Below are 14,408 nucleotides of genomic sequence, written 5' to 3' on the forward strand. Positions count from 1 at the left end.
AACTGGCGGGTTATGGAATCTAATGGATCCATGGACTCCTGAAAAAATGTGGGCCGATTATAATGTCACGGGGGCTTAGTTCAACTAAGGCTGAAATACCCGGGGCACCTGTGGTGTCCCTTTACTAGGGGAAACCCTGTCTGACCCTCAACCCAGGGTTTTTGCTGAAGGTGCAAATGCCTGAGCCTCCGACCTTTCCTTATCTCCTGCTCAGCCCTGCACTTAACCCTCCACCCTCCACCCAGTGAGAAGTCACCACCAAAGCTCCCACACAAATAATGACAGACAGGGAGAACTTAAACTGCACTGCGCCGCACACACAGAGGAATAAACAGTAATGTGAACAGGGCACAACTAAACACTAATATGGGAAGGAGAAAGGATAACGACGGATCATACGACACCAGATATGAATCTCTCTCTCTTGAACACCTCCACTCCAGACCGGAACCACTTGGTATGAAACACAAGCTATAATCGGCGACGCCCATAGGCCAGCATGACTATTTAAAGACCGTGGGCGTGACTAACCATCCAACCTGGTCTCCAGCAGGATTAACCCCCGAGAGCCTGAAGATGAGGCCGGCGCTACTGAGGCTATAGTGGCTGGAGGTGGAACTACCTCTGCCTGCCGGATGCTGTGGTGTGAACAGCGTCCGACATGACACATGACCCTCACATGAGATCCTTGTAGCTGTGGGAGAAATTCATGTAATGCATGACTGATAGCCTTTAAAGGGAATCTGTCACCCCATTTTACCCCAATATGCTGCGACCACCACCATCAGGGGCTTATCTACAGCATTCTGTAATGCTGTAGATAAGCCACTGATGAAACCTGAAAGATAAGAAAAACACGCTAGATTATACTCACCGGAGGGCGTGGTCCTGTGCGGTGGGTGTCGCGGTCCGGTGCCTCCCATCTTCATACGATGATGTCCTCCTTGCTTCTCCCTCGGCTTCTGCGCAGACGTAGTTTATCTGCCCTGTTGAACTCTCTAACCTTTCCCGCTGCCTGCGCACTGCAGTACTTTACTCTACCCTCAACAGGACAGATAAAGTACGCCTGCGCAGGAGCCGAGGGAGAAGCAAAGAGGTGGACATCTTCGTATGAAGATGGGAGGCGCCGGACGAGACGGCAACACCCATCGGACCGGACTGAACGCCAGGGTGAGTATAATCTAACTCATTTCTTATCTTTCAGCTTACATTGGGGGATTATCTATAGCATTACAGAATGCTGTAGATAAGCCTCTGATGGCTGTGGCTGCAGCTTGTAGGCCAAAAATGGGGTGACAGACTCCCTTTAATTCTCTTAAATTAGAGGAGTCGTTGACTTAATTTATAGACCATTGTCCCTGGACTAAGCTATAATCTAAATAAGCTCCCCAGCCAAAGGGACTAGCATCACCGCCAGGGCCAGACTGGGACAAAAAAGCAGCCCTGCAACACAAACCCCACCAGCCCACAAACTATAACACTCCTCACCCCGATCAGTGAATTTTGCTATACTTTGTCATGCCCCTCACTCTCCTAAAAGGAGATATTTGAAGAGCCACATGCGAATGGCGCCACAGTGCGTATGATCGACCACAGCTGCATTTACATGGTACTCTACAGAGCTCCGATTTTCAGGATCATGGAAAGTCCCAGCAGTCGGATCTCCAGCAATTGGAAAGTTATCCCCTATCCAGAGGAGAGGGGATTACTTGGGATAATCCATTTCAACAGCTTTTCCAATATTTTATTTTTATTTGGCCATAGTAATATTGAAAATACTAAACCAACATTGACCCTTACAAAGTCCAATGACGCCTCTTCAACAACAGGACAGGAGAAGTGGTATTGTGCAGTGTATACAGGGCCAGCTCCAGGTTTCTGTGGGCCCTGGGTGAAAGTCTCAGTGGGCCTCTTTAACACGTACTTGCGATTCCTAAGTATGGATGGTAAAGGGTGGGGGGGATGGGGAAGGATATTACTATGTGTAACAACCCTGCTGGCATCACTGCATGGCCTCCCATCCCCCGCACACCAACTTAATTTCTGCTTCAAGCCATGCTGTGAAATCTGTCTGTTGCCAGTCCTGTGCTCCGTGCTTCTGCTCTCCATTTTTCCTGACTGTGTGTATAGGGGGCGGCGCCAGAACTCTCTGGTTCTTATGTAGTCAGGGTGCACCTGCCTAATCTGTGCCTGACCAATCACCTAGAGCCCTTGACTATTTAGTTTCGCCACACCCACTGAAACATTGCCTGTGCAATGTCTAAACTCAGCTCCTTGCTGCTGAGTTAGCCAGGCCCTGTCCTATGTCTTGCCTTCTCTGAAGGCTCTTATTGAATATTCCTGTGTCTTGGTACCTTGCCTAGTACTTCACTGTCCGCCTGCCAGGAGGCTGAATATCCTGGTCCTTGAGTCTTGGTCCCAGTACCTTGTCTGTACTCTGTCCTACCTTAGTCTCCCTTTCTCCTTGTCTGTGGCTTCCTTCCCTGCTGTGTCTTTCCTTGTGTCCTCCCTGTCTGTGCATCTGCACCCTTGCAGCCATGTCTGTGAATCTGCACCCTCACAGCTCTGTCTGTGAATATGCACCCTTGCAGCTCTATCTGTGAATCTGCACCCTTGCAGCTCTATCTGTGAATCTGCACCCTTGCAGCTCTGTCTGTGAATCTGCACCCTTGCAGCTCTGTCTGTGAATCTGCACCCTTGCAGCTCTCTGTTCATCTGCACCCTTGCAGCTGTCTGTGAATCTGCACCCTTGCAGCTCTGTCTGTTCATCTGCACCCTTGCAGCTCTCTGTTCATCTGCACCCTTGCAGCTCTGTCTGTGAATCTGCACCCTTGCAGCTCTATCTGTGCTCGGCTCCCTAGCCGCTCTGCCTGCTCGGCTCCCTAGCCGCTCTGCCTGCTCGGCTCCCTAGCCGCTCTGCCTGCTCGGCTCCCTAGCCGCTCTGCCTGCTCGGCTCCCTAGCCACTCTGCCTGCCCGGCTCCCTAGCCGCTCTGCCTGCTCGGCTCCCTAGCCGCTCTGCCTACTCTGCACTCCTGCGGCTCTGCCTACTCCGCACTCCTGCGGCTCTGCCTACTCCGCACTCCTGAGGCTCTGCCTACTCCACACCTCCTGTGTGAACAGGTCCAAACCTGTTCCTTCATATTCCACTCCTTCCTGCCTGTATCCATACCTGCTCTGTGTCTCCAAGCTGTGCCTACTTGCTCTGTCTCCAAGCTGTGCCTACCTGCTCTGTGTCTCCAAGCCGTGCCCGCCTGTCGTGTCTCCAAGCTGTGCCCGCTTGCCCAGTGTCTCCAAGCCGTGCCCGCTTGCCCAGTATCTCCAAGCTGTGCCTACCTGTCCAGTGTCTCCAAGCCGTGCCTACCTGTCCAGTGTCTCCAAGCCATGCCCGCCTGTCCAGTGTCTCCAAGCCGTGCCCGCTTGCCCAGTGTCTCCAAGCCGTGCCCGCTTGCCCAGTGTCTCCAAGCTGTGCCTGCCTGCCAGTGTACCAAGCCGTGCCTGCTTGCCCAGTGTCTCAGCCTGCCTGTCAGTCACCCCTGTCCAAGTGACTTGTCCCCGAGTGGGATCAGCAGCCACAGCCAGACACCACCCTGGAGTGGCACCCGACAGCTACCTGCCGCACAATCCTGACCTCACCATCAGAGGCTCCAGTGAAGACCGAGGTAGCTGACGTAGTCTCGCCCCTTCCAGGGTAGCCTGGTTTGTGGCACAGTGGGGCCACAACCCCCCGGCTCATGCCATTCAGCCAAGGCGTGAGCGTGACACTATGCTTGTACTTGTTATTTTATTTGTGTATTTGTAATATTGTATTCTTTTTTTCTGTTCCTTAAGCTGTTTAAAATAAAATGTAATAAAAAGCTAAAAAAAAAGCACATGTGTCAGTTTAGCTTATCTGTAGCACAATGCTGAAATGTGTAGAAACAGAGCTTAATTTAATTGTGGAAGCCACAGTGTAGCCAATATGTGTGCATGGGGCAGCCAAAAAATGCTTGGACATAATTATAAATACATTTGAGCATAATGCTGATGCGCAGTAAAGTGGCAAAACAGCACAGTGTTTAGGCCCCTCTATGGCCCTTAAGTTTGGTCTCACCCTCATTCTTAATACTTCCATACGGTATTTCAATGATCAAAGGAAAGAATCATAGACCCAGAACGCTGCACAAGGGTCCCACAGAGTAGCAGAGTATCCTCTGGTGAGCCCAGGATCTGACACAATAATATGCCCCAAAGATCACACAGAGGACAAACCAAATTGAAAATGACTTTGGAGCCAAACTGGTTTGAGCCTGGATTGATATGCGCTGTGCACAAGGGAAACACAACATCTACGATGCAATTTAGAGTGACAAGCACATATTCCAAATAGATGGAGGGTGGATCCATAGCCTATAGGATATGTGCACACAGTCCTTTTCATTCGGATTCAGCCTGTAACCCTCCTGAAAAAAAACGTTAAAAAGGCCAAAAAGAATGAACACATGCACAGCAATGTCAAAATGACTTGCTGTGCATATGTTTTGCCTTTTGTTACTTACATTAACCTTTACCCCTCTAGCCGGTTTTCATCTTCATGACCGAGCCAATTTTTACAATTCTGACCACTGTCACTTTATAAGGTCATAACTCTGGAACACTTCAATGGATCCCTGTGATTCTGAGAATATTTTTTCGTGACATATTGTACTTCATGATGGTGGTAACATTTCTCCAATATGACTTGCGTTTATTTGTAAAAAAAAAAAATCGTAAATTTGGTGAAAATTTAGTAATTTTCAAACTTTTAATTTTTATGCCCTTAAACCAGAGAGTTATGTCGCACAAAATAAAATAATTAAAAAATAACCTTTCCCACATGTCTCCTTTACATCAGCACAACTTTTCAAACAACGTTTTTTGTTAGGAAATTATAAGGGTTAAAAGTTAACCAGCGATTTCTCATTTTTACAACAAAACTTAACTAAACCATTTTTTTTTTAAAAGGACCATGTCAGATTTGAAGTGACTTTGAGGGGCCTATATGACAGAAAATACCCAAAAGTGACACCATTCTAAAAACTGCACCCCTCAAGGTGTTCAAAACCACAATCAAGATTATTTTACCCTTCAGGTTCTTCACATGAAGTAATGGAATGTGGAAGGAAAAAATGAATATTTATCTTTTTTCCACAATTTTTTTTACTTTAGACCCAATTTTTTTATATTCACAAGGGTAAGAGGAGAAAAACGTGCAACAATTTTTGGGGTGCAATTTCTACTGAGAACACCGATACCCCATATGTTATATACTTGAAATATATATATATTAAGATCATGTCACATATACTATTACAGTATGCTATATTTTGGTACAGGAATTGTTCTATTATAATAATGTAATAATAATTATTGTTACTTATTCCACTTTTACCGGCATCTAGATAATTACTTGTGAGAATCAAAACGACTTTTATAATTAGTTAACAGAAACAGAGAAAATTTCTGTTCATCCACAATATGTACTTGCCATACTGATAAATTCTTCACGATTGCAGGAACTTAGGAGTGTGCAGTGACGTTCATTTCCTTGTATGTTGGGGTTCCACCTCTGGCTACTAGCGTCTCCCACTACCTGATGACACTCACGTTTAGGCTGGGATCACACATGTGAGGAAGACAGCCGAGTCTCGCATGTTAATACCCGGCACTGCCGCTGGCACTCAGATCGGAGCGTGCGGCTGCATAGCAATACATGGAGCTGCACGCTCCGCTCCCGAGTGTCGGGTATTGACATGTGAGACTCGGCCATATTCCTCACGTGTGTGATCCCAGGCTTAGAAGGATCAGTTTTACTTTTGTGTTGGACACAATGGCCGGAGATTGGTCTGGCGAACACGTGGCAACCTCATGAAGAGCACATCTTGAGAGAACAGTGGTTCTTCTCCCAGGATTGTGGTGTTGGGTGGCATAATGTACAGTAGCAGGACCCCTCTGTTCTTCATTCCAGATACAATAACGGCTTGACATACATTGATTTGGTGGCGGACCAAGTTGTAAGGACATTTCTCCAAAGTGTTCCAGAAGCCATTATTCAACAGAACGAGGCTAGGTCTCACGTAGCTTGTGCTACTGTGATAACTAACAAAGAATATATAGAACTAGCGCAAAATCCACACTGCAAGATTAATAAAAATGCCTTAAACATTCTGTCTCTCATTATTCTGGCATTTGGCTAATATTAATAATTATGGTAATCCTAATTGACCTAAAATGGGAAAGGTTTATTCTGATTTCATGTCAGATATTGAGAAAACATGCATATGTGTCTTTTTATATAGAGTATGTAAACTTCTAGTTTCAACTGTATGTATCATTATTTTACACATCAAGTAATCAGGTTACATACCACACAACATGGAACTCATTTATGAAACCAACATGTGTCAGTCATGCTCATCGGTCCACACATTGTGCCTCAGGCTGTGAGCAGCCTGTGTGGCCTAAACGTGGTATCCTGGCCTGCAGAATCTGCAGACTTGTCTCCCATCGGGCACATCTGCTACATCAATGGTCAGAAATTGTACAGGGAGCTGCCAGCAGAGGATCTTGATGATCTATATGCCCAAGCGCATTCAGCGTGGCAGAGCAATCCTCAGATTACCCACTAATAACCACACTGATAGCAGCCAAGGCGTGTAAGCATGCGTATAACTGTGGGTGGCGCTCATCCTTGATACTGGATAAATCCAGATGCCTTGAAGGTTTTGTCATCTTTTTTTTAACATTTGTATATCATTAACAAGTCTAAGGCTGTGTGCACACGCTGCGGATTTTGCTGCGGTTCCGCAGCGGTTTTGGCCGCTGCGGACCCGCAGCAGTTTCTGCTGCGGTGTACAGTACCATGATTCCCTATGGGAATCAAAAACCGCAGTGCAGACGGTGCGGAATTTTCCGCGCGGATTATCTGCGGTTTTCAATCCGCAGAAAGAATTGACATGTCAATTCTTTCTGCGGATTCTCCTGCGGTTTGCCATCTCCTCCATTGAGGTGAAAAACCGCAGGGCAAAACCGCAGAGCAATCCGCAGGTAAAACCGCAGGTCTTTTGACCTGCGGTTTCACCTGCGGATCTTACAAAATCCGCGCGGATGAATCCGCACATAATCCGCAGCATGTGCACACAGCCTAATCCAGAGATGTATATACGCATGTACTATACACACACATGTACTATAGACACATATGCTATATACACATCTACTATATACACATATATATATGTACACATATGTATATATATATATATGTATATATATACACTATATACACACATATGCTATATACACATGTACTATATACACATATTCACACATGTACTATACATATAATATATACACATATACTATACACACATACGTACTATATACACACATCTACTATACATACTGACATATATACACATATGTACTATATACACATATCCTATATACACACATCTACTATACATACTGACATATAATATACACACACATGTACTATACACACATATCCTATATACACACATCTACTATACATACTGACATATAATATATACACATATACTATACACACATACACACATGTACTATAGACACATATGCTATATACACATCTACTATATACACATATATATGTACACATATGTATATACATATATGTATATATATATGTATATATATACACTATATACACACATATGCTATATACACATGTACTATATACACATATTCACACATGTACTATACATATAATATATACACATATACTATACACACATACGTACTATATACACACATCTACTATACATACTGACATAATATATACACATATACTATACACACATACACACACATGTACTACTATATGCACATGTCCTATATACACACATCTACTATACATACTGACATATAATATATACACATATACTATACACACACATGTACTATATACACATATCCTATATACACACATCTACTATACATACTGACATATAATATATACACATATACTATACACACATACACACACATGTACTACTATATGCACATGTCCTATATACACACATCTACTATACATACTGACATATAATATATACACATATACTATACACACACATGTACTATATGCACATGTCCTATATACACACATCTACTATACATACTGACATATAATATACACACATATACTATACACACACATGTACTATATACACATATCCTATATACACACATCTACTATACATACTGACATATAATATATACACATATACTATACACACACATGTACTATATACACATATCCTATATACACACATCTACTATACATACTGACATATAATATACACACATGTACTATACACACACTCATGGACAGAATGTCACACACCGCCTCCAGGAGCACACCTCACTGATGCTTAGTGTGAAGCCAGCCTAGCAGGTGACTGTACAGACGGTGACATTTGCCCCCTGCACGTTTCGCCATCGCAGTGTTCGCCCCCCGCAGCATCATCTGTGCAATACATCAGCAGCCGCTGCACAAGGAGGAAATGAGCGAGGCGGGCGGGCCCTAGAAGCCAAGTATCCAGCGTGTGTGAGGCTCCTGAGTGTCCCTTTGTCCCTCCTCTCCGTGCACAGCCCCGATGACAGCGGGGACCCCCGGACCCATGCCATCCTGATCCCGGCCCCAGCATGCCGGACACAGAGCCGGACAGAAGCAGGAAAGCTCCGGCGGAGGGGGAGAGGGCAGACCCGGCTGGCAGCCAGCATGGCACGGCTGGGGTCCTGGGTAAGGCTGCTGTCATGTGAGAATGCATGGGCACTGGTGTTGCATGGGCACTGAGCAGGCTGGCATGTGTGGGGACAGTTGGCACAGCCTGGCCTCTCCGCAGTGCCCGGTCCACGCTTTGTGTCACCGTCTGCTAAATCCAGTGTTTGGGGTTCCGGGCTGAGCAGGCGGGAGGGTGAGATGTGACATTCAGGTGTACCGGCGGCTTCCCGGAAAGTCAGGCACTGTGCACGGTGTGTGCCCGGTGGGTCCGTGCTGGGCTCCGCAGTGGTGCACGGCGCCTGCCTCGTGTGGCTGCAGACATGGCTTGTCACGGCACTGGTGGGACGCTGTGTGACTGGCGCTGCGGTACCGGACTGGAGCCCGCAGTGACTGCATGGAGCGGGCTGAGGCAGGACGCTGTGCAGGGACCGTGTGCACCACCTGTGTCTGCCTGTCCTCGGCCATAACACGCAGTGCAGCCGCCTGGCCAGTAACTGAATGGAGCAGTCATTGGAAGTGCAGCCTCCTAGACCCCAAGCTCCAGCGCTGCCCCAGGGTACTGCCCCTCTGCTCTATACAACTCAATAGGAGGCCAGTGTGCAGTAACAAGCTCCGGCCACTAGGAGTCCAGGGGGGTATCGGATCCCGGCCAATCACACTTTGATGATCTATCCTAAATATAGGCCATCAATGCAAAAGTAGCGGACAACCGCCTAAAGCCACGTGATTGGCTGCAGTGGTGACAAGTGCTATACATGTGACGTCACTGCTGCAGCTTATCAACAAAGACCGGAGCAGCGGATGAGAGGCAGTGCTGGACCTGGGACAGATGAGCGACAGCTGCAACTGTTACTTTCCAGGTCTGCAGTAGTATGGACGGCATAACGTAGAACCCGTACACCCCCTTTGTCTGTGTTTATGACGCGATATTTTTTAGGGTGAAGGTGGTGCTTTGCAATGATTGGAGTCTAAGGTTCTGTTCACACTTGGTCTTTGCTGTCAGGTTTCTGCTGATCTGTAGTGCATTGAAAGGCTGTTATCACATACTTGGGTACATCATAGTTCTAATGCCAAGTGAGGCATAAAACTTTCCCAGATTAGGTACATATATTTTAGGAATCCATCATTATGTATTCCTCTTGGAGCTAACAATATTATTGACTAGAGTTGAGCCAGCGATCCACAGGACCCTGATCCAGCGGCCACCTCCTACCGATTACTGCGAACTCCTTATTACCTTGCGGTGGGACACATATGGCATCACGGGGGTCCATAACCAGAAGAGGCAGCAGGGATGCCGCAGGTAGTAGGTGGTTCTCAGCGCTCTAGCCCGTCAGCCATGGACTACCGATGTGGCTGTAGGGCCAGGGTGCTGAAAATCTTTTTTGGCGTCTCTAAACTTGACCTGTGAGTGAAGCCTGAGAATAACCCTAAATTCGCACAGAGTGGAAAAACGTACTGTAAGGCCATCTGCAGAGCTGCAGCACACCCACAGCAAAATCCGACGTGGTTGTGGTGCAGATTTAGCCTCGCTACATTAATAGCTAGCAGCAAACGTCAGGCGGGCAGATGTCAGGCGGGCAGACGCTGTCGAGCAGGCAGATGTTGTCGAGCAGCAGACGTCGGGCGGGCAGACGTTGGGCGGGCAGACGTTGTCGAGCAGCAGACGTGGTCGGGCGGGCAGACGTTGTCGGGCGGGCAGACGTTGTCGAGCAGCAGACATTGTCGGGCGGGCAGACGTCGAGCAGCAGACGTTGTCGGGCGGGCAGACGTCGAGCAGCAGACGTCGAGCGGGCAGTCGTTGTCGGGCGGGCAGACGTTGTTGAGCAGCAGACGTCGAGCGGGCAGACGTTGTCGGGCGGGCAGACGTCGAGCAGCAGACGTTGTCGAGCAGCAGACGTCGAGCGGGCAGACGTTGTCGGGCGGGCAGACGTTGTTGAGCAGCAGACGTCGAGCGGGCAGACGTTGTCGAGCAGCAGACGTCGAGCGGGCAGACGTTGTCGAGCAGCAGACGTTGAGCGGGCAGACGTTGTCGAGCGGGCAGACGTTGTCGAGCAGCAGACGTTGAGCGGGCAGACGTTGTCGAGCAGCAGACGTTGAGCGGGCAGACGTTGTCGAGCAGCAGACGTTGAGCCGGCAGACGTTGTCGAGCAGCAGACGTCGAGCGGGCAGACATTGTCGAGCAGCAGATGTCGGGTGGGCAGACGTTGTCGGGCGGGCAGACTTTGTCGAGCGGGAAGACGTTGTCGAGCAGCAGACGTTGTCGAGCAGCAGACATTTTGGCGTAAAACGTTTTAACAAGTCACAATATCTTTGCACTACTTGAAAGTTGCACAAACATATTGCAACATTTGAGCCCTGATTCATCAGAATTCTGCCCTAAATTGCTTTAAAAACTCACAATTTTTTTGCCGAAATTTTTCGCAGCTCATTCAAAGTGGTTGGATGGAGCTGGGGTGGGATGAGTGTGCAACATGATGACACCACAGCTCAGCTTACTCATGATGAACTGCCGCGTTCCTTATGCCAGAAATCTTACTCCGGTCAGTACATCAGCATAGGTGTAACATCGTCAGGACGAGGCGGGACTGTGCCCACCCGTCTAACTCATGAAAAGGTTCCACCATTTTAGTGGTGTAGTTTCAGAACTCCAGTGTCTGTCTGGAGAACATTTCTGGGGCACACACTGGTTACCAGATTCATCCATTAAGATATGGGTGCTGCTTAATTAGGCACTTTGTACTCCAGCTAGCCCCTTAATTAAGAATTGCCTTGCCTGAATCAGTTTGAAAATACAGTAGTGCTTGAAAGTTTGTGAACCTGTCAGAATTTTTCATGCTTCTGCATAAATGTGACCTAAAACGACATCAGATTTTCACATAAGTCCTAAAAGTGTATTCGGGTACGTTCCCAAGTTCAGGATCTGCTGCGGTTTTTGCGCTGCAGATTGTCCGCACCATTTCTGCAACTATTATGCAAATTAGCGGACACACATGTACGTTTTTTAGACATGCGGATTTTCCTCATTAATGCTAGTCTATGGGGAAAATCTGCATGCGAAGTTGACATGCTGCGGATCTGAAAGACACGCCACATGTCCATCTCCTGGGGTGATCCGCAGGCGTCTGTGGACACATAGTGGACATGGGATTTCTAGAAATCATATCCACTATGCTGTAACATCTGGACGCTGCGGTTTTGACACTGCACAAATACGCAGCGTCCAACATGCAGCAAATCCTGAACGTGGGAACGTACCCTAAGACTCAAACGAGTCAAAAAACATTAGATTGTAATTTTTTTAAAGGAGGAACATGATCCAATATCACACGTCTGTGAACCTTTGATTTCAGGAGCTGATGTGATTCCCTTGTGCAGCAATAACTATATCTGAACATTTCGGCCGGGGTTACACTGGCGAGGAATACGGCCGAGTGAGAGGCGCTAAAAGCACGCATTAGACACGGACCAATGATTCTCTATGGGGTCACTCGCACCAGCCGTATATTTCTCATCCGTATTCTACGCTCCGTGCCAATCGCAGCATGCTGCGATTGTCAGCGTACTACGGCCGTAGTACGCCAATGCAAGTCTATGGGTGCGCAAAATATACGGATTACACACGGACCACACATGTGACCTGCGAGAAATACGCACCCGGTGTCTTTTAGCAAAGCCGGCAATTCAGTGCGCTATACAGTAAACTCACACTGACAGGTTTAATAAAGAAACGAAAGAATAGATATATACACATAGAATACATATATATATATATATATATATGCATTCTATGTGTCTATATCTATTCTTTGGTTTCTGTTAGAAACCCTGTCATAGGGCTCCATTATATGTCCATGCAAGCCGGCGAGAAAATCTCACCATACGGATGCCATACGGATTACATACGGATGCTCACATGCGCAAAATACGCGACCACACCTTGATTACGGATGACATACGGAGCACTGTTTAGGGGCCATTCATCCGTATTACGCCTGTAAACTACGGACTGTATTTTGCGTTGGTTAGTGTGACCTCGGCCTCCCAGTCATTGTTGATTAGTCCTGCAAATCGGCTTTAAGGCCGGGTCCACATAGCGTTATGGCAGTCTGTTAAACGGATTGCGTTAAATAGCGGCATTAACGCGATGTAACGCATCCGTTAACGCTGCCATAGACTGCCATAATGTGGTGCATCGCTACCGCATGTCAAAAGTGGCATGTGTTAGCCATGTGCCGTCATGCTGTGATGGACCCTCGGGCGCGATCTGCAGCATTCGAGGGTCTGTCACAGCTAGTGCTGATGGAGATGCTGCGCTAACGAGATTGCATAACACGTTTCTAAAAATGAAGACGAGTTGGCACAGTCCGTTTAAAGCATGCGTTGAATGGACTGCTCTAACGCTATGTGAAACAGGCCTTAGGGATTTTGGTTCGTTCCTGCCTATAAAGCAGCTTCAACTCTGTTATGTTGGAGACCTTTCTCCCATTAACTGCTCGCTTCTGGAACTTCCTCAACATTTCTGTAGGATTAAGGTCAGGACTTTGATTAGGCCATCCTAAAATTGTAACTGTTCTTTTCAATTACTTTTGGATGGCGACTCTGCCTTGCTGATGACCCATGAGATTTAGCTCATGGACAGATGTACTGACATTTTCTTTTAAAATTTGAAGATATAATTCCGAAGACTATTCTTGGTCTTATCAGTCCTCAAAACATTGTTACAATAGCCTTTTGGATTGTCCATGTGACCTTTAGCAAACTTCAGACTGGTGGCAGCAATGTTCTCCTGCCATGTACCCCAATGTCGTTCAGTGTCCTCCTGATGGTGGACTCATGGATGTAAACATTAAAGGGAACCCGTCAGGTCTCCAAATGCTATTAACCTGCAGATTTGGGGTTAATCATGCTCCAATGCTGTTTGGTCGCCTTACTGAAAGTGCAGATACAGGGAGCAAGTGAACCAAATAAAAGAATATACAAGTTCCACAGTTGTACTAAGTATAAAAGTGTAAAAAAAAAAAAAAAAAAAGTTCAACAAAATGTGTTAAAGTAAAAACAAAAAGTGTGGGAAAAAATGACAGAAAACTATTTTGCCACTAATTCCGTTTTTGTGCAAAAATAAACAAAAACACACCCATAATTGGCATTTCTGAATCTGGACTGACACAAACTATCCTGTAGTGTGTAAAAAAAGAAAAAAATAATTAAAAATGCCAAAAATGTAACGTTCATCATATTTTTGTAGCTTTATGGCAAATTTATGCAGCAATGTGAAAAATTCTAAAGGGTTCACAAACTTTCATGTACCAGCGTTCCCTTATTTTAGAAATCCAAGCGTAAATGAAAGATGACTGCTTTAAAAGGATATTCCAGACTAAAAATATGATCATCTCTATTGGATAGCTGAAAAGTTTATTTGGTGTGATTTCTACCTCTTCATACTGCTGATCTGGACAATAAGCTTGTGTCAAGGCAGTGAGCAGCAGGAATTGACTAGGACGGCCAGGCGGGTGGCCATTCACTGTTCTCGATCATCATCAGTGCCATAGGCAACGACAAATGTGAGAAACTATCGTTGAAATGTGTAACACCTCAGGGCACCTTGGTCATCGTACAGTAGGTCAG

General features: G+C 46.5%; 1 protein-coding gene across 1 annotated transcript in view; it reads left to right on the plus strand.

The window, feature by feature from the left end:
- The first annotated feature begins 8,529 nt into the window (after positions 1–8,529).
- The window catches only part of ANO8 (anoctamin 8), a 191,471-nt gene continuing 185,592 nt past the window's right edge, over positions 8,530–14,408 (plus strand). Inside the window, exon 1 of the mRNA XM_073551333.1 lies at positions 8,530–8,798. Coding sequence (XP_073407434.1) covers positions 8,702–8,798 — 97 coding nt within the window. The 5' untranslated portion in view covers positions 8,530–8,701. The remainder of the gene's footprint in view (positions 8,799–14,408) is intronic.

This window comes from Dendrobates tinctorius, unplaced genomic scaffold, assembly GCF_039654945.1.
Source record: "Dendrobates tinctorius isolate UK_male_01 unplaced genomic scaffold, ASM3965494v1 ptg000175l, whole genome shotgun sequence".
NCBI classification, from domain to species: Eukaryota; Metazoa; Chordata; class Amphibia; order Anura; family Dendrobatidae; genus Dendrobates; species Dendrobates tinctorius.